Source organism: Nyctereutes procyonoides, unplaced genomic scaffold (genome assembly GCF_905146905.1).
Source record: "Nyctereutes procyonoides isolate TBG_1078 unplaced genomic scaffold, NYPRO_anot_genome, whole genome shotgun sequence".
Taxonomy (NCBI): domain Eukaryota; kingdom Metazoa; phylum Chordata; class Mammalia; order Carnivora; family Canidae; genus Nyctereutes; species Nyctereutes procyonoides.
In genome coordinates this window covers 39,596,281-39,624,008 of record NW_026575131.1, presented here as the reverse complement: position 1 = coordinate 39,624,008, position 27,728 = coordinate 39,596,281, and the positions used below count along the sequence as shown (strand labels likewise).

The 27,728-nt window shown below is 53.5% G+C and overlaps 3 protein-coding genes across 7 annotated transcripts; 1 reads left to right on the top strand and 2 right to left on the bottom strand.

Annotated features, from left to right (window-relative positions):
* Positions 1-702: 702 nt before the first annotated feature.
* Positions 703-11,472, bottom strand: CDHR4 (cadherin related family member 4). Its single transcript, XM_055344289.1, has 20 exons — positions 11,290-11,472; positions 10,960-11,050; positions 7,470-7,654; positions 7,182-7,344; positions 7,014-7,105; positions 6,244-6,354; positions 5,503-5,606; positions 5,173-5,309; positions 4,687-4,876; positions 4,437-4,590; positions 4,094-4,181; positions 3,565-3,768; positions 3,345-3,484; positions 2,962-3,112; positions 2,654-2,874; positions 2,273-2,415; positions 1,711-1,767; positions 1,522-1,609; positions 1,265-1,292; positions 703-758 (listed from the first exon to the last, which is right to left on the bottom strand). The coding sequence occupies exons 1-20, from the start codon at positions 11,470-11,472 to the stop codon at positions 703-705; spliced, it is 2,586 nt and encodes an 861-aa protein (XP_055200264.1).
* On the top strand, positions 11,316-13,105 carry INKA1 (inka box actin regulator 1). Its single transcript, XM_055344593.1, has 2 exons — positions 11,316-11,521; positions 12,268-13,105. The coding sequence occupies exons 1-2, from the start codon at positions 11,471-11,473 to the stop codon at positions 13,060-13,062; spliced, it is 846 nt and encodes a 281-aa protein (XP_055200568.1). The 5' UTR covers positions 11,316-11,470; the 3' UTR covers positions 13,063-13,105.
* Positions 13,106-13,196: 91 nt separating this feature from the next.
* Positions 13,197-22,208, bottom strand: UBA7 (ubiquitin like modifier activating enzyme 7). Of its 5 annotated transcripts, none has more exons than XM_055344589.1 (24): positions 21,864-22,208; positions 21,614-21,782; positions 21,377-21,511; positions 21,170-21,276; positions 20,741-20,831; positions 20,532-20,667; positions 20,236-20,333; positions 19,996-20,142; positions 19,355-19,525; positions 19,109-19,216; positions 18,876-18,956; positions 18,641-18,796; positions 18,367-18,532; positions 18,082-18,287; positions 17,918-17,982; positions 17,643-17,826; positions 17,490-17,564; positions 17,065-17,248; positions 16,485-16,567; positions 16,125-16,217; positions 15,841-16,032; positions 14,139-14,231; positions 13,964-14,064; positions 13,197-13,503 (listed from the first exon to the last, which is right to left on the bottom strand). In XM_055344589.1, exons 1-24 carry the CDS (start codon positions 21,917-21,919, stop codon positions 13,374-13,376), a joined length of 3,027 nt encoding a protein of 1,008 aa, XP_055200564.1. In that variant the 5' UTR covers positions 21,920-22,208; the 3' UTR covers positions 13,197-13,373. The 5 variants fall into 5 exon arrangements, 4 of the variants coding, with proteins under 4 accessions (XP_055200564.1, XP_055200565.1, XP_055200566.1 ...); XM_055344590.1 differs by having other exon boundaries at positions 21,852-21,888; XM_055344591.1 differs by lacking the exon at positions 18,641-18,796.
* Between the last annotated feature and the right edge of the window lie 5,520 nt (positions 22,209-27,728).

Below are 27,728 nucleotides of genomic sequence, written 5' to 3'. Positions count from 1 at the left end.
TCATACAATGCCTTCTCAAAAGAAAAATAATCTTGGCAGCCCAGGTGGCTCAGCAGTTTAGCGCCGCCTTCAGCCCAGGGCCTGATCCTCGAGACCTGGGATCGAGACCCACGTCGGGCTCCCTGCATGGAGCCTGCTTCTCCCTCTGCCTGTGTCTCTGCCTCTCTCTCTCTGTCTCTGTGTCTCTCATGAATAAATAAATAAAATCTTAAAATAAAATAGGATAAGAAAGAAAGAAAGAAAGAAAGAAAGAAAGAAAGAAAGAAAGATAATAGGGATCCCTGGGTGGCACAGCAGTTTGGAGCCTGCCTTTGGCCCAGGGTGCGATCCTGGAGACCCAGGATCGAATCCCACGTCGGGCTCCCGGTGCATGGAGCCTGCTTCTCCCTCTGCCTGTGTCTCTGCCTCTCTCTCTCTCTCTCTCTCTCTGTGTGTGTGTGTGTGTGTGTGTGTGTGTGAGACTATCATAAATAAATAAATAAATTTAAAAAAAAAGAAAGAAAGATAATAATCTTCTCTCTAGAGTGTTCCCAGAAGGCAAGGCACTCTAAGTAAGAACAAGGATCTCAGAGCTTTTCCCACGGTGGGTTTCAAGGCTGGGACTCTTCCGTTTGTAATTTTGTTTATTATTGATTCAGCTTGAAGACTCAGCCCATGATCATGGGAAGAAGAAATTCCACACAGTGAAGCAGCTTCTCGGCCTCAGAGCCAGCGCCGGGCTCCCGTGAGCGTGTTGAACAGGTAATCTCTGCCTGTACCTGAACTCAGATGAACAGGAGGGAGAGAGGGCACTGCTGACTTCAGCAGAATAGCCTCTTTCCCTTAAAATTAAGGGAAGACATTCCAGAACCATGGTGAGACCCTCCTTCTTGATCCAACCTGTCCCCTCCCTCCTTTCTCAGCAATCTGTGAGGTTTAGCTCAAATGCACAGGAAGCATTCTCGATTCTCCCAAACTGGACACCAGCCCCCCTAAGCCCAGTGCCAGAGTACTATGCCATAAATCACTGATGACAGTGTAATATCTGAGGGCCTCTCCCCTCACCACCCTTTTCTCCATGGGCAGAAACCAGACCAGGTCTGAGTCACCTTCTGGTCCTATAAGTGTTTAAGAAACATTAGCTGAAAAGTGAATGGGGGTGAGAACAGACCCCATTCAAGGAAAAAGTAGATAGTGAATGCTTGGTGTAGAAGGAAATACTGAGATGGGCTAAGGAGAGAAAGTGGACCCAGGTGGAGAGTGGTTTGGGAAGAGGGGGGCTCACAGGGGTCCTGTGCTCTGCCATCAAAGTGCTCCTGATGGGAAGAATGAGAAGGGGCAATGAGTTGAGCCCTGCCCCTGGGGAGCAGCTGGAGATCTGCTCCCAAAGGGGTCAGAAGCCCACCTGCCTCCACCATCCTGATGGTGCTGGCATGGGCTCTACCACAGGGGTACCCATCTACAAGGAAGGAGGCAGGCTTGGCTGGGGAGTATTCTAGAGCAGCCTCAGTGCCCACTATACAGGATGGTAGGTTGGCATACCAGGCTCATGACACTGCTGGGTGCTTGGGGCATCTCCATCCTTGGTGCCTCCATGAACCCCTCAATGGACTCCTCAGTTCCCTGGATACTAGGGCAAAGTAAGAGCAGGAATACAGAATAAGGGTCTTGGCTCCAGCCCAAGTTTAAGAGATGGACTCTCAGACATAGAGGTAGGCAAAAGAGATTGACCTGTTTAGTAGCAGCTCGTGGGCTGGTTTGCTTGGTGTCTGTAGCATCTGGGCCAACCTAAAATGCCAGGAGAAGGGACCAGTCAGTGAGGGCAGCAGACTTGCTGGCTCCAGGAACCAGCATCATTCATCTGCCCCTTTATACTGGGGATAGCCAATATCTGTATGCAATACCCACATTGTTACCCTCACCTTCCCCTAGATTCAGTCCTGTGCCCACAGAAAATTCATTCTTAGGGGCAGATTAGGTTTGAAATGGAGGGTCGGGGTCAGAAATAGGGGTAAATGCCCAATGGATGACAAACTCCCAGTTTCAAACACTGGCCTCATCCACACCCACCCCATTCCAAGACCAGGCTCTGCCAATAATGGAGACAACTTCTTCCCAGTGCCTCTCTGCCTCTAACATGATGACCTCTGGAGGGAGAGCAGCCCCCATTGATATCAGTTTGTCTGCACATCAATTTGGGCATTATCATCAAATCTTGGTGAAACCACTTATCACAGATGGGGTCCATTAGCAGGCTGGGGTAAGGCAGAGAGCAGAGGGATAGGAACCCTACCCCTGGAAGAGCCTGCTGAAGAGCCAGCCCAGAGCCAAGAGAAAGAGGGCACTGGTAACTGTCAGCACCACCACAAACCAGGGTTCTGGCTGCCAGAAAACCTCCGTGTCTGTCACAAGCAGGGGTGTCATCATCGAAGGCACCTGAAATGGAGGCCACAGCCTTGCTAAAAATGTCCTGATCATACAGCCTTCAAATCTCTCCAAGGGTTGGGCCACCCCACACCCCTGAGTTGCTCTTCTGTATTGCCAGGTTCTTTGCATTCAATGGCTCCCTCTGGAATGCCATCCCCCACCATTCCACCTGGAAAACTGGGTCTCCTTGTCCTTCAAGGCCCTCTCTCCCCACCTCTCAAGGTCCCAAGGACCAACCCCCCCTCACTGTGACTCTGTGGATGCGGGTGGCTGCTGTGCTGGCATTCCAGGGTATGACATGCACAATCATGGTGGCTGTGGTGCTGAGATGGGGGATAGAGGGACCTGAATCGGCCACACGGATCAATAGCTCATAAGAATGGGGCTGCTCTGGCCAGGGGGACCCCAACATGATATCGTTGTACACCAGGATGGCTCCTTGCAGGCTGAATCGGCTCTGACTAGTCCCTGAAAATAGAGTGGCAGAAGAAGGGAACCATTGCTGGCCTTGGCCTGTTCCTTCCCCAACAGCCTGGTGGCCTCCATGGCCCTCACCTCCCATGATGCTGTAGGAGAAGGTCAGACGCTGTGGCTCCTGAGGAACCCAACATGACACCTTGGTCACCTCCACACTATGGCCCAGGGGAGTGTAGATGGTGAGTTCCTGAAATGGGGGCTGACACTCGGGGGAATGGTCGTTCACATCCTGCAGGAAGGTAGCCAGATCACCCCAGATTCCCCAGGCCAGCCCCTCAGTCTCTCCCTACCTCAGCCAGAGCCTAGGTGTCAGGAAACCGGTTCCAAAGGTTTCCACAATGAGACACCACCCCCTTCCAGCCAACCAATGGAGGAAACTTCAGCAAAGTGTAGAAAAGCAGAATGCCAGGGGAAGATGTGAACACTTTCCAATTACTTCCAAGGTCTTGAGGCTCGATTACCTCAACCTCGATGGTAATGGTGCAGGAACCAGAGCGGCGCTGGGTGGGGTCCTGATCTTGGCTATGGTCAGTCACTAGGACAGTGAGCCTGTACGATTTCTGCAGCTCATAGTCCAAAGATCCCAGGAGGTGAATCTCCCCTAGAAGAGATGGCCACAGCCTCAGTCTGCAGAGTCAATTCTGGTTCCATCCCTCCATCCCAGCCCCAGGGTGGGAGTACCGCTGAGACGGTCCACAGAAAAGGTGCTGGGCCCACCAGAGATGAAGTACTCAACGCTGTTGTGCGGGTAATCCTTGTCTATGCCCACCACAGAGCCCAGCAGGGTGTAGGGCCCTGCATCTTCCCGGATCCGGAATGTATGTGGAACACAGGCTGGAGAAAACTCGTTGACAGGAGTCACCATCACCAATACTGGCACCTCAGCTGGAGGCCATTTGGCAATCAAGGAGCTAGCCTGGGGGTGCCCAGCCCTTCCCTGGGGTGTGAGGAGGGAGACATGGCCCTTCCCTGGGGATCTAAGGAGGGAGAAGGTCTGGAAGAAGGAAGAGCAATAGCCATTCCTTACTTGTACTCCCATGGGGTTTTGGGGGGGGTGTCAAGGAGAGGAGAAATAATGCCCCACCCTGGGGTTCTGATGAGGTGGAGACAACTCTGCCCTATTGATCTCCATAACTCTTATCTTGAGGATATGGAGAGGGGTACAGAACAGCCCTGTCCTGAATGTCCAGGCCTGGGTGTGGTCACTCACTCAGGGGCTGATCACCATTGAGCACCAGGATAGAGGCTGCATGCTGAAAGCAGGCCCCAGGAGCATCACAGTCCAGTGTAGCATTCACCTGGCCAGAGGGAGCACAGAGTGATGCCAAGCCAAGATGCCTGGAAAAGCCTAGAGCCACACTGGGCTGCATCAGATGAGGGCATCCACACATCGTCAACCCTGAGCCTCTGTTTTCTGGACTACAAAGCAGATTGACTTCACTACCATCTTCTTCACCGCCATGGCCTCAGCTCCCACAGACCCTTGCCCCCCGACCCTCCACCTTCCTGTCCCGAACACCCTGCACATGAGTCTGGAGGCAGGGACTGGGCACCTCCAAGGCCCTGTCTCGAAGGCAGAGGCTAGCTAGGCCAGGAGGACTGTAGAACCGCAGCTTGTAGTCGAGGGTAGAGCCAGAAGAGTCTGGATCAGTACAAGTGAAGGTGTTCAGCACAGTGCCCACCAGCGTGGTCTCCCGTATTTCAGTCCTGAAAGCAGAGTGTGGGCAGCAGGACAAGAATTGAACAGGACCACGAGCCATGGCCATCACCCCAATAGCTTAGGTAAAGTTCCTGTATACTCACACCAGCATCGCTGGGAGGCAGCGCGGGGGCCAGCGGTTAACCGAACGCACGTTCACCAGGAGATCGAGCTCTACGCTGGCCCGCGGCCTGAGCCGCTCATAGGCCTTCACCCGCAGCCTAGTGACTGCCGCGCCCGCGCCCCGGGCCAGCGCCGACTCCAGGGGCGCCGCGGTGCGGACCAAGCCGTCGGCTGGGCGGGATAGGGGTGGGAATGCTGAGTTTAGCCCCGCCCCCAGCTCTGTCCGGTCCCCATCCTCCCACGGGATCCATCGCAGCGGGAGGGCGCTGAGCCTGGCCACCCTCGCCACCATCTCCGAGGTCCCCTCTAATTCTAGCCCGGCCCCCAAACATCCACCGCGCCCCAGTCTGCCTTGGCTCCAGCCTCGTTTCTCAGGAGGGCGAGGAGGTAGCACGGGTCTCTCTGGACAAGCCACAGAGGCATTCCGCACGCACCCCCCGCCCTCCCCCCGCCCCAATGCCCCTCACCACGTCCGATGGAGAAGAGAGGGCAGGGCACTGGGGAGAGGATTTCGTAGCGCACGTCGAAGCCCCGGGCCCGAACCTGAACCACCTCACTGCCGGGGGCCAGGTCCTCCCGGATAGTGATATTTGGGGCCTGCTGCCTGGACCAAAAGGGGGGCACTAGCTCATGTCCGCTTACGCCATGCCCTGGCCCTGTCCACAGGCCCCTCCCCCAGGGCTCCTCATACAGGAGCTGGCTGGGGACACCCAGGAACTCCACATCTTAACCTCACTCCTCATTCCCTGGGGCTAAGCCTTGCCACTCCCACTGTACCCAGGGTAGGGGAGCCTTACAGGAAGGAGATCTGACTGGAGGGAGCAGGCAAAACTTTCACCTTCAGCGTCCCATGGCAGCTTCGATTTTGTCCAAAGGTCACCAAAATCTGAAGCTGGAAGACCTGCAGTGCACACAAAACAGGAAAGGAACTATGAGTCTACCTATATGTCTGTGTCTAGTCTTCCCTCCAAATAGGCACTCCCTGCCTCAGGCCCTCCACAAGAAGCCCCAACACTCACTCTGCCCTATGACCTGTCACTCTGCTGACAGGTACTCCTTTGAGTCCTATTCTTTGGGGCTATAAATTCTTCTTTAAGGATGCTAACAGTGCAAAGAAGTGTGATATCTGAGTCATTTACAATGTGACATCATCTTAGAGCCAATCATTAAGACATGGAAGTTTTAAAGAAGGAATTTCTTTTTTTAAGAAGGAATTTCTTTAACCTCCTCCAGACTGTACTGGCCACTTCACCCAGAACTTTCTCTTCTTGTGTGACTGCTCTGCACACTCTTAGTTCTATTAAAGGAACTGGGAGCTCGCAGAATCAGGGATCCCTTTTCTTTCTGGAACTCCAGAACCCAGGACAGAACCAGGCCAACATTGGAGCACAGCCAGCACGTGACAACAGGTACAGATATGGGCTATGTCTGAGCAGGGCAGCAAAATCTAGAAGGCCAAAAACAAACCTCTAGGAGGTGGTGCTCTGTACATAGTATGCCCCATCCATGGATATCCCCAGGTCCCAAGTCAAGCTCACCTTTTGACCCTGGCCTTTGAGGCCCTGGGATGGCGCCAGCAGCCAACCTTGCCCATTGATAGAGAAAGGTCCAGGGAAGTATGGAGGGTCCTGGGCACTGATGATGCTTATCTGACAAGATAGAGGTGCTAAAGGCTGCCGCCCCAGCCCATAGTGCCCCCAAGCATCCCTGTCAAAATCTCCCAAGAACCCAGCAGGTACCTGCCCACACCCAGCTCTCTCATACCCCACCAGGAGGTGGCTCCCCAACCTCCACCCTGACCCCTGGCCCTGATCTTCAATCTTTTCTGCTTTTAAATCAATCATTTTTAAAAAAGATTCATTTATTTATTCATGAGAGACATATTCATGAGGATATGGGACTGGATCCTGGGTCTCTAGGATCATGCCCTTGGCCGAGGGCGGTGTTTAACTGCTGAGCCACCCAGGCTGCCCAACCATTTTGTTTTTTAAACTACATGTCTTTTTCGGATTACAAAAGTGATACAGAATTTCCATGAAGAATTCAGGACACACAGGAGAATCTGAAAGAACACAACCCCCTGGGATATCTTTGGTCACCCGATTAACCCCATTGGGAGGTTATTGGGGGTGGGCAGCCCTCAGTGGCTCTCTCCAAAAGCATGCATCATGCAGAGGCTTAGCTGGCACTAAAGGGTCCCTCTGCAGTCTGTGTTTGGCCAGAGAGGAGATGGGCCAAGGAGGGGCCAGGTTCGGTTTCCCATATGCCTCCCCCACCCTGTCCCCCACTGCCCATGTGTTGGGCTCACCTGGGCACGCTGAAGTTCCACGCCTGGGAGCAGCAGAGTGTACAGCTGGGTCCCGGGTGTGACCGTTTCCCGAACCTGAATGATTTCCCCAGCTAGCCAGAGGGAAGGTCAGGGAGGCTCTGTTCAAACCATGCCTGCCCACCCCCTGCCTGCTGCCCCTGGCCTCACCTGGGCTGGCAAATCGGCCAGCACATGAGCTATAGCCAGGGTCCCGCTGCACATCCACAAAGAGCAGTCCCTCCATCACGTAGTTGCCACATGTGAACCGCAGCTGCAGTTCATAGTGGTTTACTGCTAGGGCATCCAGCCGGGCTGAGCTGCTTAAGGTCACCTGGGACAGATGGGCAGTGCCATGTGGGACTCTAGGCTCTCCATCCCCCTATACTACCTCTAGCTTTGTGAATTTAGGGTCTGCCCTTGTTCCCCCATGGTTCCCATCTGTGCCCATGACCCTACCATGCCCATATAGATCCCGTGCCACCTGGTCAGGCTGGGTGGGTTGAAGAAGGTGGTGGGTGGCTTCACATGGATCAGCTCCAGGATGGGCATGTGAAGAGTACAGTTGAAGGGAAAGGATTTAAGGATGGTCCCGGGTCCCTGGCTCTCAGAGACATTTATGAACCAGGGCAGGCAGTGGACTTCTGTGAAGAAGAGAATTCAGGGCAGCCCGGGTGGCTCAGCAGTTTAGCGCCACCTTCAGCCCAGGGTGTGATCCTGGAGACCTGGGATCTAGTCCCCCATCAGGCTCCCTGCATGAAGCCTGCTTCTCCCTCTGCCTGTGTCTCTGCCTCTCTCTCTCATGAATAAATAAATAAAATATTTTTTTAAAAAAGAAGAGACAATTCAGGCTTGAGGACCTCTCCCCCAGGCTCATGGAACCACAGATATGAGCCTTCTGCCTCAGCCTGCCTCGGGTCATCACATCTTGAGACCAAGCAGCCAAATCTCATCCTTGTCCCCCACATTCAACCACAGCTCAGCTCATTTAACAGAATGGGAGCCAGGACTTGGTTGAGGAAGCAGCCACGATAAGGAATGAGGATCAGGGGATGCCTGGATGGCTCAGTGGTTTAGAGCCTGCCTTCGGCCCAGGGCATGATCCAGGAGTCCTGGGATCAAGTCCCACATCGGGGTTCCTGCATGTAGCCTGCTTCTCCCTCTGCCTGTGTGTCTGCCTCTCTCTCTCTCTCTCTCTCTCTCTCTCTCTGTGTGTGTGTGTGTGTGCCTCTCATGAATAAATAAATATATAATCTTTAAAAAAAAAAAAGGGAATGAGGATCAGGGAGTTAGATCTTTGCCCTTCCCTGGCTCTCCCACAGCCCCTGCCCTGCACAGTAACCTATCTGAGACGAGTCACAATTCCACTCCACTGCAGAGTGTGTTGGGGCATGAGCATTGGGTTTCCCCCACCCACCAGCTCCTCACCAGAGGCAACCAGAGCAAGTAGAAGCACTGGAGGCCTGAGCAGTGCCATCATGGCCTGAAGATACCAACAGCAGAAGAGACTCCGGCAGACCAGATGTGTTTGTCAGGCCTACCCCGTTGCCAGGTCAGTTGCTTAAACACAGCCGGGCAGGCTGGACTCTTGGGCCTCCCAGATCCAAGCCCCACCCATCCCTGATGACCTGAGCTCTAGACTCCAGACAGGCATTAAAAGGCTTGGACAACCCCAAGTTTCACTGCTTCCAGTGAATTCTTCCATTCGTTACTACAACCCAAAGGAAATGTTAGGGGGAAAAGATCAAACTTCAGGTAGGGAAACAGAGGCTTAGGGAAGTAAGCCTTGGTCATGCAGTCTTGGAGACAGCATAAGCACAGCACCTGGGAAAACTGGGCTAAGGATTTGCTACCCTACAGAGTCCAAACTCCAGATGCCCACCCCCTTTCAGCATTAGAACATTATCTGCCTTCAAGTCTGAGCCCAGCCATCAACAAAATCTCTTAAAGGTTGCCTGCATTCAAAAAGCAAAAAGCGTCCTTGGTGGTATAAATTAAAATAGTGGTTGGCTTTGGATATATCAACTGGAGGGGGCGCAAAGTATCCTCCTATGGAGTAGCTGGGGATGGTCTATACCTTGATCTGGGTGACAGGTGTACAAGGGTCTTCAGATTTTAACATTTATTGAGCTGTACCTTTGAGAGTTGTCCATTTGTTACATTTATATGTCAGTTTTCAAAAAATGTCTACACTTACTTTTTCTAGTTCTTCCTCTCTCACTCTCTTCTGCCAACTGTCATCAAGTTTGTCTCTCTGCGAAACTGCCCTTGTCAGAGTCCTCGGAGATGTGCATACTGCCAAATCCAGTTCTTTCTTCAATCTTACCTTCCTGGCAGTGTTTGACACTTGCTCCCTTGGCTCCTAAAGCGGCCTCACTGTTTCCTTCCACCTCCCTGGCAGTTTCTGCTTAGCTCCTTTGCTGGTTCTGCTTCCCTACCATGACCAAGAGGACTGTTCCAGGGTTCAGTCCTGACTGCTGCCTCTGTCTACATTCACCTCCCAAGCCTGTGGCCTTAAATACCATCCACTCACTTTGCCTTCCAGACTAAGGCTTCGGTGTGATCTCTCTCCCATATTCCAGGATCATACACCCAGTGGCTGACCCTGCATCTCATGTTAGATGTCTAACAGGCACCTAAGGGCCACATGTCCACAGATAATGGTTTGGTTTTCCTTCCCAAACTCGTCCTTCTTCAGTCTTTCCTGGATCAATTTGCGGCAATTTCATCCAACCAATTGTTCTGGCCAGAAATCTAGAAGTCGTCCTGGATGCTCTTTTTTCCTTACCCATATTCATGCATCAGCAAGACTTGATTTTAGCTCCAAAACATACTTCAAAGTCACCCCCTTCTGTGGCCCAGCTCCACTCTTGATAGATGAGGGCAGGAGCCTTCACTCTAACTACAGAGTGGTTCTCCTAAAGCAGCTGGGATTATCCAAACAAGAGCCAGCCCAGGTCATTGCCTGCTCAAAAGCCTCAGTGCTCCCCATCACACCAAAAACAAAACCCTTTATTTCCTTCTAAGGCTGCTAGAAGCCTGGTTTTACTGACCTCCTCATTTCCCCACCTATTACCATCTAGATACCTGGGCCTTCTTTATGTTATGCCCTGTGCAACTCTTCTCTTCTCAGGGCCTTTAATTGGCTGATGCTTCTGCCTAGAATCAATCTTTCTTTCTTTCTTTCTTTCTTTCTTTCTTTCTTTCTTTCTTTCTTTTTTCTTTCTTTCCTTTCTTCCTGAGACAGCACAAATGGGTGGGGGCAGAGGGAGAGAGAATTTTAAGTAGACTCCACATTCATCATGGAGTCCAATTTGGGCTCTGTATCACCACCCTGAGATCATAACCTGAACTGAAATCAAGTCAGAAACCTAACTTACTGAGCCACACAGGCGCCCCTAGAATAACCTTCTTGATTTCCCATGATGGTTCATTCAGATCCCATGCAGAATGCCGCTTCCTCTGCGAGTCCCCTCTCCCAGACTAGCCCGGCCACCCTCATTCCCGCTACTTTTCTGTCTATTGACTTGTCTAGTCTTTCTCAAGTTAGACTGTATCCTGGAACCTAGCCTCGGATCCTGGAGCGGCCTCCAGGAACTGGCTCTGACTATTCTGGACAGAGTGCCGCCCTAACCCCCTGCGTTCTAGGTTGGCTTGTGTTGCGGGCAGAGGGAAATCAGTTGAGTTGCGCAGGTAATCGTGGCTAACCGCGGCTCCCCACTAGGGGGCGGCCCCGCCTAGCTCTGCCCAGACGCGCGGTGGGAGAGGGCGCGGGCTGCGCCTGGGCTGAAGCCTTTCTCCTGAGCCGCCGCCGCCGCGGCGCGGTCCGGTGCTCCCTGAATCCTCAGAGGGGGCAGATCCTCCCATCGCTTCCAGGGTTGTAGACGCCCGCTCCAGGAATGGATTCAGTGGGTCGGGCCCAGAGCAGCCACGGGACTGTTGGTCCCACGCTTGGGGGCGCTCGGCCCGCACGTGGGCGTGGCTGGCGGTGGTGGGGGGATCCGCGCCTTCACGGGGACCCTGCGGGAGGGACGGCGGTTCTATACCGGAAAAACGGGAAAGCCGAGGCTACCGCGGGGAATGGACTTGTCTCGGGTCCTGCAGCGGAGCTGGAGTCGGCTCAACCGCGCAGGGTGTAGGGGAGCGCCAGCCCCGCCCCTTCCCCCTCCCCCTCCCAGAGCTGGAGAGGAGCGGGGAGGCGGCCTCAGGCTCACCCACCCCGCCCGGCCCGAGGGGCGGGGCCACTTCAGCCCCGCCCTGGCTTCATTGGGGGCGGCACCAGGGGCGGGGCGCGGCTGCCAGATGTTGGGGCGGCGGCGGCGGGAGCGGCGGAGAGCGAGCAGCCGCGCAACCAGGCGGAGGGCCGGGCGCCGCTGGCCGGCCCGCTGGGCCCTGTCGGCGCCGGTCCCGCTGGAGTTCGAAGAGGAACTGGCAGGCCTGGCGGGCGCTCCGGCACGGGCATGCACAGCGCTCGGCTTGACAGCTTCCTGGGCCAGCTCCGCTGGGAACTGGTGAGGCTTGGGAGCGGGTGTGGCTTGTGAGGACGTGTGCGGGGTGCCCAGCTGCGGTCCGGCCCGAACAACACACGGGTAGGGGCCGTCCCGAGTGCCCATCTAAGGCAGGATGGGGGCGGGGCGGCGCAGATGGCCCAGATGGCCCGCATCGGGTTTCGGACGGTTGGGAGCTGCGCTGGGCATCAAGTAACAGCCGCCCAGCTGGCCTTGCTGCCGGGGCGGCAGAGGGAGTTGGCGGGGAGAAACTTCTTTTGGGGTGGATCAGGGGGCTGAGAGGGACTAAAGAAGTGCTGGCACTGGTGTGGATGCCTTCTACCCCAGACGGACCTGTACCTCCTTCCCTACCCCCTCCCTGGCAAGTGCTCTTTCTCTGAAAGAGGCTATGAGCTTTGGGGTGCTGAATCCCTCAGGAAGCAGGGATGCTCCCCCACCCCTAGCCCTGAACAGGACCTACTTCCCGATACAGATAGGCTCCCAACCCTGCCTCCCGCCTTGGTGGCGGGTACCGACTTGCCCAGCTCTGCGTGCTGCAGCCTGCCGGACTGCCACCAGGTCGGCTGATGGGAGCCACACGAGCTACGTGTGCCAGTGCCTCCATGCCGGCCCGATGCCCACTGGAGGCCTGCTGTCCAGGCCTACAGGCCTATCCAGCCCTCCTGGGCCTTCAGTTTTGAGACTGGTCTGGCCAGGCAGGCAGGGGTGACAAGCAACTCCTCCAACTTGGGCCCTCTCTTTTTCCACAGCTGTGTGGCCGGGACACAGGCTCACCTCCCATGTCTGGGCCCCTTCCAACACCCCCCAAACCTGGCCCATGTGTTCCGCTCAGCCACCGGCTCAGGGCTTCAGATGCCTTTGAAGAGAATTCAGTCTGCTGTGTAGAAGAGGAGGAGGAAGGTGTAGTCATAGGAGACAAGGGTGTTGTCTTGAGGAGCCCCAGGGAGCATGCCCTGGACTGGGACTCTGGCTTCTCTGAAGTGTCAGGCAGCACATGGAGAGAGGAAGAATTGCCTATACTCCAGCACCCATCACCCCCAGCATGGCCCCCACATAGACAACGCCTCTCAGCCAGTGGCATTCCCCTGCCCAGCAGAGCCCCTGCGGCCAGTGCACCACCTGCCCACCGGCCACGTCCCAAGTCTACCCCAGATGCCTGCCTGGAGCATTGGCAGGGGCTGGAAGCTGAGGACTGGACAGCAGCCCTGCTGAACAGAGGTCGCAGTCGCCAGCCCCTGGTGCTGGGGGACAACTGTTTTGCTGACTTGGTGCACAACTGGATGGAGCTGCCAGAGGCAGCGGGTGAGGGGGACAATGGTGGTGGGCCCCGTGCCCGTGCTCGGCCCCCTCAGTTCTTGCTTGGGCTCTCTGAGCAGCTGCGGCGCCAGCTGGCCAGGGCACGCCGGGCGGCTATGGCGGGAAAGCGACTGTCGTGCCCACCTCGCCCGGAACCGGAACTGCCCGCAGATGTCTCACGCTTTGCAGCCCTCATGAGCTGCCGCAGCCGCCAACCTATCATCTGCAATGATGTCAGCTACCTCTGACCCTGCCCTCCAGCCTGGGACAATAAAGGCCTTTTCTGGACTATCCTGGTTCCATACCCCTGAGGCTCTAGGAGGCGACCCCAGCTCTTTGAGGCACACAGCCCAGAAAGGCGAATCTAAAGAGCCCTTTCTCTCCCTGCAGGGGTTCCCATCATGTCCATGTCACACACCCTGTGCATTACACCCTGTGCCCCGTGTTTCATCATCCATCCATTCCACTCACACCCTCCTTCATCAAGTATTTATTGAGTGCCTACTATGGGCTCAGGATGCAGGGCTTGATAGAGCCAGGGAATAGGGCTACTGCCTTGTCACAGCTCATAGTGCAGGGGAGGGAAGGTAGTATCCTCATCTTCACCCTCACAGCTGAGCTCCAGGACCAGTACCCGCTGCCCTGGCTTAGGTATCCAGCCTGTCACCTGCTGTACCAATTCCGTTACCCTAGTAGTATGGGGGGGGGTGGGAGAGTGATTGGCTAGGTGAGCAGTGGTAGGCAGAGTAACTGGGCATGGACCAGAGGGTGCTGATGGGCTGTAAGGAGCCTAAGCCAGGGGCAGGAGGAGCTCGAGGCAGGAAACATCTGAAACTATTTTAGGAGCAGCAGGCAGGGCGGGCAAGGAGGCAGGAAGCTATGAGTCCCCTGAGAGTGGGCTGTGAAAGGGGGGCTTAGCAGAGTGTGGGGGAGCTTGTGGGGCTGGCCAAGCAGGCTGTTTGGAGGCCCCTTCTCAAGTTTTCTATCCTCACCCCACCCCCAGCCCATTTGCTGGCTCCATTTGGCAAAAGAAGGTCTCAGGATGGTGTGAGGGGCCCAAATGGGGATGGGAAGAACAAAGACTTCGGTCTCCCACCTCCAACCTCCAGGAACAGAACAAGTCGTGGCTAAAGCCAGATGTGGGCTCACCTGAGGGCTAGGCACTGCGCCTGCTTTTCAGGTGGCCATCCTGCTGAGTAGAGCAGGGACCTCCCATGCAGCAGCATCTTCACCCTCAGCCCAAATTGTTCCTAATGAAAGACAGGTCAGCTGCCAGCCAGGCCAGGTTGGGCCAGGCCTGAAGGCAAGGAGGAACGGGGCTCACCTGGAGATGGGCCAGCAATAATTTCAGGGTCCTCTCTGGCTGCCCAGCAGGCACCTTCAGACGGTCCCAACAGGTCCATGTCAGGTGATGGAACTGGGGGGGAGGGGGCAGGAGGAGCTTCTCATACACACCCTCCCCCTACCCATTACCAGCAGCTGATGGCCTCTTTCCTAGAGGAGGAGCTGGACTAGAGGCAGGAAACAGAAGCCAGGGGGGTGGGGTTGGAAGGTGGGAACGGGCCCAGAGTCTCAGCACCCTCTCCGCCTATGCTGGGGCCAGCACAGGAAATGGAGCTATGCCCCCCCCACACACACACACACAAGGAAACAGGCAATCCATCACACAGGCTCTGTGTGTGTGTGTGTGTGTGTGTGTGTGTGTGTGTGTGTGTAAGGGGGTGGGTGTTGCTTCCTGAGGAAGCAGGAGCAGGGCCACTGCATTCATGGATAAAGTTGCTTGATCCTCAAATGCAAGGCTGGGAGCTGGGGGGTACACCCTGCCCCATCGTCCTGTATTGCAAGGGCATCAGACTACATGGGCACTGAGGATCAAGGGGCCCAATGACTGCTCAGGCCCCACTGGCTAAGAGTCCCCAGCAGGGACACAGTCCACAGAGGCCTCTTCTTCCTGTCCCCTTGCCCTCCCTATTTCAAGAGTCTTGGGGTTCTATTGCCTGTTGCTGAGGATGGCAGGCATCCAGGGGCCAGAAGGGGGGCCCTGACAGCCCCCCCAGAAAGCACAGTGGGGTCAAGCTGAGACGAGGCCAGAGGTGAGTTGGGGGGATCCTCCCTTGCCCCTTCCCCCTCCACCATAGACAAAGGCAGCTTATGTGATAGCTGGAGGAGAGGCCTTGCACAAAGGGGCTCTGTGTACTGTGCCCTGAGGGACCCCAGGGCTGCTCAGCAAAAGCCCAGTGCTGGCCCATGACCTCTCCCCTCTACCCTGGTGAGGGCATTCTCTCCACCCCCTCTCCTGTGCCCTAAGAACATACCAGCTACTGCTGAGCCTGGGCACACAGCCAGGGGCATTCACAGCCCTGCATTCAAAGGAACACACACACACACACACACACACACACACACACAGCCAGGAACGCCTGCATGTGTACTCACATGCACACCCATGCACGCCCACACTGAAGAAGAGTGCTGTACTCCCATCTGGCACACAGATGTACAAGCATGCTCCCTCCATGCCCACACACCATAGGGCCGGGGATGCCCAGACCCTGGTGCACTCACATCTGTGAAATGAACGCACACATCCCCACCCGCGGTGGTGAGCTCAGTGCCCTTTAACTCAGCTTAGAGGGGGTAGGCCAGGATCCCAGCGCCATACAGACTGGAAGTTAGGTTCTGTTTGAGGCTAGGGCTCTAGTCACCCCCTCCCTTCCACCTCCCCTTTAGGGGTTTTACTAGAAGGAGGAGGCCGTGAGGGATGTCTGGCTCCACTAATGAGTTAAAGCTGCAGCAACCCCCAGACCCAGGGCAGTGGAGGGTTGCGGGGTGGGGGTGGCTGATGGCTGTTTCCTGTGTCTGACAGGTCCCAGTCTGGCCTCACAGCAGGAAGGGGGCTGGAGAGAGTCTTAAGGACTCACCCAGAGTCTGGGTTCTGGTGCAAACCCAAAGCCAGAGTAGAATCTGTTTTTGGTAGATCCAAGAAAACACCAGGCCTGGTGTGGGGTGCGGTGTCAAGGACTCACCTTCTGGATGGCTGGGGCAAAAGGTACCCAGCGGTTGAAGCGGTTTTCAGCCAGATGCAGGAAGCTGTGGCGAAAGGCACTGAGGGGCCGAGGCCTGCCCACCACCTTGTATAGCTCTAGGCCCACCAGGCCAGCCACAGCTGCTGTAGTGGTGGCAATGGCTGGGATAATCTTGCCCACAATTCGCTTGCTCTGCCAAGGACAAGAGATTTAGTCTGGACCCAAGGTGTATGGCCAGGGCTTGAAACCCACCTCCAGGCCTGAGCCCCAAGGGGCAGAGTTACCTGGGAGCGGTTGGCAGGGAGGATCCCATAGTTCTGAGCTCGCAGGATTGCTGCTGCCGCCACAAAGTCCATATGGAAGTTGCTATCATTGTCCTGTGAGGCCCGAGTCACAGTAGTGTTAACACTGCCCCGGAGTTCCTCACCATGGCTGACCACATGTCCCCACAGAGGACTCCCCACAATTCTGTGGGGTGGATGCTTGCATCTCCCCACTTATCAGATAAGGAAGCTGAGGCTCAGGGGAAGTGATCTGCTTTTGGGTGCCTGCCAGGAGGAGAATTCAGGCCAAGGGACTCCAAAGCTACCTCTTAGATCTTGTCCCTCCCCAGTTTGGCCCTTCACCCCTCCTTGGACTCTCACCTTCTCAAACTTCAGGGGCTTTAGGGGAGGGCTCCCGTTCCAGACTTCTAGGACTTCTTGCAGTTTCTTTAATTGCTCAGGGCCTGGCAGACAAAAGGGGTGTTGGGCAGTTCTCAGTCCCCACTGTCTGCACTTTCCCTGGAGCTTTGGATCTAGTCTTGGTCTCTCCTAAGCCTAAACCGACCACTTTCAGAGAGACCCCTTAATCAATGCTGCAGTCTCTCCAGCAGCCCAAGCCCCACTCATGTATGCGCACGTGCATGCATACGTGTGCACATCTGCAGAACTCTGTCCTCACCTGGGGACTGGAGCTAGGTGCTCTCCAGGGCCCAGTGGTTTGTTTTTTTTTTTCCTGAGAATCTGCCATGGGAACAGGGTGGTAGGGTGTGGGCAGCAGGTAGAGGGCCTACTGAGAGCCTAGAGGAGGAGCCCAAATCTTGAAAGAAGCAAGCTCAGAGGGCCTGAGAGATAGTGAGTTGGTCACAGGGCCCGCAGGCCCCCTTTTCCTTCTGCAGTGTAGGTTGAGGATGGGGCCAGACCTTTGGATGGCAGCATGGGGGACTAGAGCCAGGGACCTCACCATATTCAGCAGAAGCTGGAGCTAGCTTCGGGTCATTAGGAGAGTTGGGGGCCAAGTGCTGGGGCACAGGCAATGGCAGCAATTTCAGTAGTCCCCTGAGTGCCGTCTGGTCCCGTGAGCCAGGAAGCCCATGCATCTGGGCATACAGGTTAGCAGCTGCCAGCACATAGAGGAGGTGTGTGTCCTGCAGTCAGACCAAGAGCATGGGCAGATGCGTGGATGTGAGTGAGCACGTACAGGTGCAAGGGGTGGAGCTCACCTCCTATTCGCCTATCCACTTCAGTGCCTGCTTCTGTCTCACAATGTGGACACCCACAGGTGCACAACATGGCAACCTCCCTCAGCATCTGTGCATCTCTGCAGAATGCAGAGGTGCCCACCTCTGCTCTGAGGGGTCACATCCCCATCTTGGGATCCCCACTCACTTGGTTGGCATCAAACTCCAAGGGCTGGGGACACTGTTTGGGACCTGACCAGAAAAGAGTTCCATCCTCTAGCACCTAGGGAAATAGAAACTGTTGGGTTGGGTTCAGTCTGGTCCCCCTGAACCCTCAGCCTCCTGGTCCCTAGATACCCACTTTATCAGGTGGGAAATGGTTCAGCAGCTGCATAATGCCATAACAGAAGCATAGTTGCCAGTGGCCAAGGGCCCACAGCACACAGTCTTGCCAGGTCTGTGGACGCTCTCTCAGGATGCCCAGCACCTCTTGCAGCAGGGTCAGCACCTGGGGCCCATCTGTTTCTGCCAGAGAAGTAAGCACCCTGCAGAGAGACAAGGAGGTTTGAGGTGAAGCCCTGAGGACTCTGGTGCTAGGGGCTCTGGAATCCCATTCACTCCTCTCAGTGGCCTTACTGCTGGTGGTGGTTGATGGTCTCAGCAGACAGACAGAAGAGCCCCTCAAACTTGTCCCGGGCCCACTATGGGGGAGAAAAGACCCATGAGGCGTCAGGTAGGGAACAGGTCTATAGCTGATTACTGAGCTGGGTGGGGCAGGGGTCTCTGGGGGTGCTTCCTACCTGCACGGTGTGTTCTACTCTGCTGGGGAAGTATCTCAGGGTGCAGACAGGGTAGGTAGCTTCCTCGGAAGCTAAAGTCGAGGTAGGGGCTCTGTAGGCCTCAGTCACATGAGGCATGAACACTGAAGCATGGCCCATGGTGCCCTGTGTCCCAGCCTCCAGCAGTGGCTTCAGATAGTGGGTGCAGCGAGCAGCCACATACTTCCCTAGCAAGGGGGCAGAGGATCAGGAGTGAGGCTGGCACTGCTTTGAATAAGGGGCTGAGTTTCAAGGTCAAGCACTCACGGGCCTGGAAACTGTCCAGGGCAGCAGCCACGCCATCCACACGGGAGAAGAAGTTGTCCCCAAAGATATGCTCTGTAGTGGGATCCAGCAACATGGTGAGTGGGGTCACCTGCAAGTCTGAGTTCAGGCGGTGAGTGGCCTCTGCAGCTACCTCTGCCTTCAGCCTCTGAGAAGAGAACAGGAAGATGCTTGGTGTGGGGGTGTGTGTGGCAGGGGGCAGGCATTGTGCAAGGACAGTCCAAGATGCAAGATGTGCGTAGGGGCCAGCACTCACACCAATGTCCTGGGTTGTGAAGAGGAACTGACGGCTGAGATTGGAGTGCTCTATGTGGTCCATGTCGGCAACAGTCACGCCCCCGCTGGGCCCAGCCCCCAGGCCCACTAGAGCAAAACCTTTGAGCAGCTCACAGCCGATAGCACCAGCACCCACCTGCCAGCAGGAGCAGCTTTAGCCAGAGGGCCTAGCCTGACCCTCCCACCAACACCCCCAGCTGGACCTCAGAACTCACCAGGAGGTAGTGCTGCCAGCTCAGCTTCTCCTGAAAACCAGCCCCAAACACTGCAATTTGCCCATCATAGCGGCAACCTCTCTAGGGGACACAGACAGGGGTCAGTGATGGCCACTGGCCTGTGCTGTGTCTCCCTCTTACACTAACTTTTCCAGGTCAGGATCTCTGTTTCTTCGTGTGTCTTCCCTGGTCCTGGGTTTGGAGAAGGCTTGCACCCCTACCCCAGTTCTTACCGGGGCACAGTCCTCTGGTTTGGGAAGGGGTTCGCCATCTTCTGGAAGGCAATCAAGGGCATCAAAGTACAGCCACTGGTCCAGGGGCATGAACTTCCTGGAGATTGCCTAGAAGTCAGGACTTCCATGTAGGAACTTCTGTCAGCTCCAAGCCTCCAGGGCTGCTGTCTGGTGCTGGGTGCCCTCTCACACCCACACTGATCTCCACACCCTTCTCAGGCCTAACCTGCCCATGCCCATGCCCACCTTCAGCACCTCCTGGGCAGCCACTGCACCCATTGTGGCTGCCATGGGGCTCAAGCCACCAGCACTACTCAGGGCGACTGTTTGCACTAGAGCCTCATCCAGCGGCTCTCCTTTTGTCCCCTTCAGTGGTTCCAGGGATCGGGCCAGGCCCACCACCATCTCTGCATCAACCTGGGGGGTAGAACTCTGTGGGTACAACAGCCCCATCCTGAGCTCCATCCTCCACTCAAACCCTTCACACACCATCCCTCATTTCCACAGAAGAGGAAGCAGACCCCGGTTGTGAAGGCCCAAACCTGTCATGATGTGGCAGGTTAGGCAGGTAGCCTCACTCACCCCACCAGGCTCTGTGCAGCTCCACTAGAGGATGCCTAGACAATGCCCACGGAGGCTCCATCAACATGGGTAGAGATTTCAGCCCAGAACTGAGGGGGAGGTGGTGGCTGGGGTCCCCAGGCTTCGTGCCTGGTACTTTCGGGGACCCGGTCTCTGATCTGGGGACAGTGCTATCATTTCCTTTATGTAAATGGGAAATTGCCTCTGGAACTATAACTCAGGTCTGTGAGATGATAATTGTTGCTTCCTGGCAGATGAGACCCCAATAAGACAGAGGCTGCGGGGGAAGCAACGGGGCCACTCACAGGATCCCAAGGCTTGGGCAGGCGGCCATGGAGGTGCTGGAACTGGTGCAGTGCACGGAAGGCCTGGTGGAGGCACTGGGCACGATGAACTTCCTGGGGACTCTGGGCCACCATATGGGGCTGGAGCAGGGCTACTGCCAAGGGCTTCTGCAACAAGTACTCAGCTCAGGGGCAGGTTCAGAATACCATGGGCTGCTTGAGGTTCCCAAGCTCCCCTACCTCAGATGTACTTGCACTCACATGGCTCACAGTCTTGGGTCTCTTGACCTCAGTGACAGCCCCACCTCGCAAGTAACAGGAGAAAGTTGCCGTGTTACCAATCTCCAAGGTTCCATCCTCTAGGGGAGATCCAGTCTGGTCAGTATGACCTCTGAACCTGAATAGTTCCTCATATTCTATCCTGACTTGTGTCTGTGTCATCGACCTTGCCCCATACTGAGGAAGCTGGAGGGAGAACCTATCCCCAAGGACCAGGCTGTGTGTGCACCCAGTGGGGGCTTGGGCGTTGAGCCTGGAGTTGGAGTGAGTTGGCCTACCCTGCACGCGGATAGGCCGAGGATCGCAGCCATTGAGTTCAACCATGCCCTCAATGCCCGAGAAAGTCACCAAATCCCCATCGCAGAAGTAGTGGTCATCAGCCTCTTTTCTCAGAGTGAGAATTCCAGGGGAGCCCTGGAGAAGAAGTGGCTTTGTTCAGGGGTGCTCCTCTTGGTTAGCAGGTGAGTGCCCACACCTCAGCACCCACCTGAGAGATATGCTGGATGGCAGCTGTCAGAGGTTCTGCCTCTGTAGGGTCTTGCACGGTGAAGTCCTCACCAAAGTCACAGAATAACTGCCTGTGGTGTGATGGTAGGGGTTACTGAGCTGGCCCAATGGTTATTCCCCATGCTTGCAGTGAAGGGTGGGCGACACCAGGGCAAGTCCAGAGGGCCAGCATTGGGGAAGGAATGCTGGGAGAGGCTTAGAAGCTGAAATTTGAGGGATTTACTGGAGTAGGTCTGGAGCCTGGGGTGGAGGAAGCCGAAGGGTGGGACTGAGGACTACAATCAGAAGGGGATGGTGGGATAGGCCTGGGGCTGGGTGGAGGACCACTAGAGCCAGCCTGGAGCTTGGAGCAGCACTGGGACCTATCACCGCTTGTGATGTGGCAGGTTAGGCAGGTAGCCTCACTCACCCCACCAGGCCCCGGGTCTCGGCCACCAGGAAGCAGATTCCGAGCTCATGGCATAAAGTGCCCACCTTCAACTGCTCCTCCAGCTTCGAGGTAGTTAGCACCACCACCTGGGTGAACCCCATGATCACCAAGGCCAGAACCACTGCTCAGCTCAGGCCAAGAGGAAGGGACTGGGCTCACCTGGAGAGTGGGGTGGGGGTGGGGTACCTGGAAGTCCAGCAGCAGCTCCTCCGTGATGTCACCTGTGTGGACTGACACCTGGACGGCTTTGTTGAGCTTAGCCACAAGTCCTCGAGATGCCTCAGCCCTGCTTGTTTCCAAGTCCTGCTCTGAGAGGAAAAACTGGAGAGAGACCCAGTCTGGCTTGAGCAAGATTTCTCTTGGGCCCTATCCCCACCCTGGCTGGGAACCTGTAGCTCCCCCCCCCCCCCCCCCGACCTTCACCTGGGCAGCCAGGTCAGACCAACAGGTGGGGTGGGGATCGTGCAGAGTGAGACTGCCCACACCCATCAGGACCAAGTTTTTGGCCACCTCAGCCCCGAGGCCCTGGAGGCCTGAGAGCAGGACTTTGGCTTCCCGAATTCTCTGCATAGCCGGCATGTCCAGTACATACCTGTGGAGGAGGAATAGAAAGGTAGACAGGAAATTGGAAGTCAGAAGGCCACCCCACCCCCTTCCCCACCTTGGGCCTCACAGCTGCCGTGAATATAGCTCCTCATCCACCAACTTGGAGGTCTCCAGGACATCCATCCTCAGGCCTGAGGCTGGACAGCAGTTTGCAGTGCTTATAGATAGGGTCACTGTATGCGAGGCTGTGCTGGCAGAGGCCAGTGCCTCACTGTAGCTGGTGCAAATAGGCACTAAGTTTCCGGGTCTGGGAGTAAAGGACACTACTGGCCACAGCTTTCTTCCTGGTTCCTCTGTAATTTCAGGGGAAGTGAAAGTGAAAGTGAAGCTAGACTGAGCCAGCTCCCGGTCCTGCCTCCCGACAGTTGGCAGCTGCAGGGCACGGGCAAAATGGGCCAGAAACTTCTGGGTCTATTTGGCTTCTGGTAGAGTAAGTTTTTTTTTTTTTTTAAGATTTATTTATTTATTTATTTATTTATTTATTATTTATTTGAGAGAGAAGCATGCGAGTGAGTGGGGGGAGGGGCAGAGGGAGAGAATCTTCAAGCAGACTCCCTGCTGAGCAGAGAGCCCAATGACATGGGGCTCCATCCTATGACCCATGAGACCATGACCTGAGCTAAAACTGCGAGTCATCAGATGCTCAACTGACTGAGCCACCCAGGTGCCCCAGCAGGTATCTTTCTTGAGAAAGGAAGCCATCGGAGGGACATATGTGGGCTGGAGGCAATGGTCTCCTGTGGCTCCCTACATCTCCCAAACCTCAGGCCCCATCCCCCTTGGTGTCTCTGCCTTCATGTTCTGCCCGCCTACAGAGTGCAGGCAGGAACCCCCGTGTCCTGAGGACTCAACTGGTCCATAACACTGGGTAGAGCCAGTCCCATCTCAGAGGCTGTGAGAGCTTAAGGTTACACTGTCCCAGATCCAGGTGAAGCTTGACATCTTTGGGAGTACCCACTTGGCCCTCGGCCAACTCCTGAGAATAAGAATTCCCCGTGTCCACAGCTGCAAGCTCAGGACAGATGGCAGTCCTAGGTAGCCAGACAGGGAAGGAGTGCTGGGACTCAGAGTGGTCAGTCTATGAGTGCCAGACCTAAGAGTGGCAGACATGGGGCAGCCATGATCACAGATGGCCTTACTTTTCATTTAAATTTTTATTTTGAAATAATTATAGACTCAAAGGGTGTTGCAAAAACAGTAGAGAGATCCTGTGTACCACTCATCCACAGATGTGGTTGCCTTCTTAGGAACTTGGAGCCAGTTCTCCGGAAGATGGACCACAACCTGCCACAAAACTCCGCAACAGCTAAAACAGATGTGGTCATAAATTCTATTTTTTTTAATTGAGGTAAAATTCATATAACATTAAAATAACTATTTTAAACATTAAAATAACCGAAGTGTACAATTCGGTGGCATTTAGTATACTCACAATGTTGTGCAGCCACCACCTCTCTGTAGTTTCAAAACTTTTTCATAACCCACTGAAGAACACCCCCACCACACCAAATAATCACTTCATCCCTACCCCGATCCTCTGGCAAATACTTAGATTCTTTCTGTCTCCAAGGATTCATAGTCTGGATATTTCTGTGAAAGGAATCATACAAAATGTGACCTTTGATATCTGCTCTCTTTCACTTAGCATGTTTTTGAGGTTTATCCAAATTATAGCATGTATCAGTACTTCATTCCTTTTTATGCTGAAAGATGTTCCATTGTACAGATATATCATGATTTGTTTATTCAGTCACCTATTGATGGACATTTGAATTGTTTCCAACTTTAGGAGATTATGAATAATGCTCCTATGATCGTTTTTCTTTTTTTTTTAAATATTGTATTTGTTTATTCATGACAGAGAGAGAAAGAGGCAGAGACACAGGCAGAGGAAGAAGCAGGCTCCATGCAGGGAGCCCGACATGGGACTTGATCCCAGGACTCCAAGATCACACCCTGAGCCAAAGGCAGACACTCAACTGCTGAGCCACCCAGGCGTCCCTCCTATGATCATTCTTTTTTTTTTTTAAAAAAAAAGATTTTATTTATTTATTCATAGAAATGCAGAGCGAGATAGAGAGAGGGAGAGACACAGGCAGAGGGAGAAGCAGGCTCCATGCAGAGAGCCCGACATGGGACTTGATCCAGGGTCTCCAGGATCACGCCCAGGGCTGCAGGCGGCGCTAAACCTCTGTGCCACCGGGGCTGCCCCTCCTATGATCATTCTTGAAAATGTATTTTGAGTACTTGTTTTCAGTTATTTGGGGTATATACCCAGGAATTGAATTGCTGGGTTGCATGGTAATGTTTAATTTTTTGAGGGGCCAACAGCTGTTTTCCACCAACAGTGTACAAAGTTCCTATTTCTCCACATTATAGCCAGCATTGGTTTTTCCTTAAAAAACAACAAAACAAAACAAAACTTAGGATGGGTATCCTAAAGAATGTGAAGTAGTATGTAATTTTCTTTTCATTCAGTAAACATTTACTGGGTGTGTCACATGTACAGAAATCAGGACCACACTATCTGTGACTGGCTTATTTCACTTAGCAACTATCTTCAAGGTCCATCCATATCGTAACATAGTACAGAATTTCCTTCCATTTTAAGGCCATCTAATAGTCCTTACATGTATACACCACATTTTGCTTATCCATTCATTGATGGATGGATACTTGGGTGGCTTCCATTTTTTAGCTATTGGAATAATGGTGTCATGAACATGGGTGTACAAGTATCTCTTTCAGATCCAGTTATTTTGCGTATATATACAGAGATGGAATTGCTGGATCGTTTGGTAATTCTATTTTTAGTTTTCTGAGGAGCTGTCATACTGTTTTGTACTATGGCTGTATCATTTTACATTCCTACCAGCAGTGCACAAAAGTTCCAATTTGTCCAAATTCTCCCTAACACTTTATTGTTTTTTAAATAGTAGCCATCCCAATGGATGTGAGGTGGCATCTCATGGTAGTTTTGATTTGTATTTCCCTAATGATTAGTGATATTGAGCACCTTTTCATGTACTTATTGGCCACTTAGATATCTTCTTTGGAGAAATGTCTATTTAAGTTTTTGCCCATTTTTTCCCTTCAAATTTTAATTTAAATTCTTGTTAACATACAGTACAATATTGGTTTCATGAGAATTCCTTAAATGATTTATCATTTACATATAACACCCAGTGCTCTCAACATAAGTGCCCTCCTTAATGCTCATCACTCATCTAGCCCACCCCCTCAATCCTGTTTGTTCTCTAAAGGTCTTTAGTGAGGTGTGTGGGTGGGTTAGTCAGTCATGGTCTCATGGTCCTGGGATCGAGCTGTTGGGCTCCCTGCTCAATGGGGGTCTGCATCTCCCACTCCCTCCACCCTCCCCACTCCCCCACCACTGCTCACGTTCTCTGTAATAAATAAATAAAATCTTTTTAAAAAAAAAGTCTCTTATGGTTTGTTTTCCCCTCTCTTTCCCCACCCCGATACGTTCATGTTTTGTTTCTGAAATTCCCCATGAGTGAAATCATATGGTATTTCTGACTTATTTTGCTTAGCATAATACACTGTAGCTCCTTCCATGTCCTTGGGAATAGCAAGATTTCATTCTTTTTGATGGCTGAGTAATATTCCATTGTGTATATATACCACATCTTCTTTATCCATTTATTAGTTGGTGGACATTGGGCTCTTTCCATAGTTTGGGTACTTGTAACCATTACCACTACCTAGTTCTAAAACTTTAAAATCACCCCAGGCAGAGGGAAGGTGGGTGAAATAGGTGAAGAGGATCAGGAGTACCCTAATTAGGGTGCCTGAGTGGCTCAGTCAGTAAAGCAGCTGCCTTTGGCTCAGGTCATGATCCCAGGTTTCTGGGATCAAGTCCCACGCAGGAAGCCCAATTCTTCCTCTCCCCACTGCTTGAGCTCTATCTCTGCCTCTCAAAAAGATAAAGAAAAGCTTAAAAAAAAAAAAAGGGCATCCTATTGTGATGAACACTGAGAAATGCATGCAAGTATTGAATCACTATATTGTATAGCTGAGACTAATATGACACTATATGTTAAATATCCTGGAATTTTTAAAGATTTTATTTATTTATCCATGAGAGAGAGGCAGAGACACAGGCAGAGGAAGAAGTAGGCTCCATGCAGAGAGCCCGACATGGGACTCGATCCCGGGTCTCCAGGATCATGCCCTGGACCAAAGGCAGCGCTAAACCATTGAGCCACTGGGGCTGCCCTAAAGATTTTATTTATATATTCATGAGAGACACAGAGAGGGAGGCAGAAACATAGCGAGAGAAGCAGGCTCCCTGTGGGGACCCCAATGCGGGACTCGATCCCAGGACCCTGGGATCATGCTCTGAGCTAAAGGCAGATGCTCAACTATTGAGCCACCCAGGTGCCCCTGAGCCACCCAGGTGATCCTGAATTTTTTTTTTTTAAATAGGCTCCATGCCTAGCCTAGAGCCTGAAGTGGGGCCTGAACTCACAACCCTGAGATCAAGACCTGGGCTGAGATCAATAGTTGGACACTTAACTGACTGAGCTACCCAGGCACCCCAACTATACTGGGATTCTTTTATTTTTTTATTTTTATTTTTTTTTAAATTACTTTTTGATTTTTTTTTAATTTTTTTTTATTTATTTATGATAGTCACAGAGAGAGAGAGAGAGAGAGAGAGAGAGAGAGAGGCAGAGACACAGGCAGAGGGAGAAGCAGGCTCCATGCACCGGGAGCCCGACATGGGATTCGATCCCGGGTCTCCAGGATCACGCCCTGGGCCAAAGGCAGGCGCCAAACCGCTGCGCCACCCAGGAATCCCTGGGATTCTTTTAAAAGGGGGGAAACGATTTATGTAGCGAGAAAACAAATCACCCCAGACAGAAATTCTCTAACCGTTAAGCAAAAAGTCCTTGTTTTCTCCTCACTCTAGCCCCTGGCAACCTCTATTCTATTCCACTTCTCTATGAATTTACCCATTCTCGATACTTCATTTAAGTGGAATCATACAATATTTAATATTTATCTTTTGAGCCTGACTTATTTCCTTAGGTGTCATAAGTTCTTTTTTTTTTTTAAAAGATTTTATTTATTTATTCATGACAGACACAGAAAGAGAGAGAGGCAGAGACACAGGCAGAGGGAGAAGCAGGCTCCATGCAGCCTGACATGGGACTTGATCCCGGGTCTCCAGGATCACACCCTGGGCTGAAGGCGGCGCTAAACCGCTGAGCCACCTGGGCTGCCTAGGTGTCATAAATTCTTAACCTGTAATGCTGATTCATCAGGTTCCTACAACTGGGAGTTAATCCTATTGTCCCCACTTTAAGGAGCCTGAGACAGGGCAGCCCTGGTGGCTCAACGGTCTAGCGCCACTTTCAGCCCAGGGCGTGATCTTGGAGACCTGGGATGGAGTCCTGCATTGGGCTTCCTGCATGGAGCCTGCTTCTTCCTCTGCCTGTGTCTTTGCCTCTGTGTGTGTGTGTGTGTGTGTGTGTGTCTCTCATGAATTAAAAAAAAAAAAAAGAGTCTGAGACACAGAGAGGCTAAATTGCCTAAGATCACTTTGCTGGCAGGGAGCACTATTAGCCAGCCCAGCCCCTGACTACACCCTCAACTTGATGCTACACTTCTCCACACCAAACCTCCTTGGTTCAAGGTAGCAGAGGAGGGGTCCAACTCCCATAACCCAATACATTACTTTCTTTCCATGATGCTCCTCCAGCACAGCTGGGCATGTTCAACCTGAAGCATGAGGGCACTCACTTTCATTCCCTGTGCCAGGCCCACACTGGGCCCTGCAGAGACAGATATACCCCCATGCAGTAGTGAGAAAGGAAAGTGCAGCAGACCTTACCCAAGCTACAGGTCATGAAGGAAAGTCTTCTAGGGAAATTGCTCTTGAAGTTAAGACTCAAAGGTCACTGATTTT

Bases quoted from the DNA above. Each gene is read 5' to 3' on its own strand.
- INKA1 (XM_055344593.1), top strand. From the start codon at position 11,471: ATGCACAGCGCTCGGCTTGACAGCTTCCTGGGCCAGCTCCGCTGGGAA. The intron at 11,522-12,267 runs GTGAGGCTTGGG...CTTTTTCCACAG, and splicing joins GCCAGCTCCGCTGGGAACTG to CTGTGTGGCCGGGACACAGG.
- CDHR4 (XM_055344289.1), bottom strand. From the start codon at position 11,472: ATGCCCGTGCCGGAGCGCCCGCCAGGCCTGCCAGTTCCTCTTCGAACT. The intron at 7,345-7,469 runs GTAGGGTCATGG...CATCTGTCCCAG, and splicing joins ACGGGATCTATATGGGCATG to GTGACCTTAAGCAGCTCAGC. The intron at 4,182-4,436 runs GTGCCCAGTCCC...CCCTCTGGCCAG, and splicing joins TTCGAGACAGGGCCTTGGAG to GTGAATGCTACACTGGACTG.
- UBA7 (XM_055344589.1), bottom strand. From the start codon at position 21,919: ATGGATGTCCTGGAGACCTCCAAGTTGGTGGATGAGGAGCTATATTCA. The intron at 18,288-18,366 runs GTGAGTGCTTGA...CCCCCTTGCTAG, and splicing joins CCTGGACAGTTTCCAGGCCC to GGAAGTATGTGGCTGCTCGC. The intron at 17,983-18,081 runs GTAGGAAGCACC...TCTCCCCCATAG, and splicing joins GAGTAGAACACACCGTGCAG to TGGGCCCGGGACAAGTTTGA.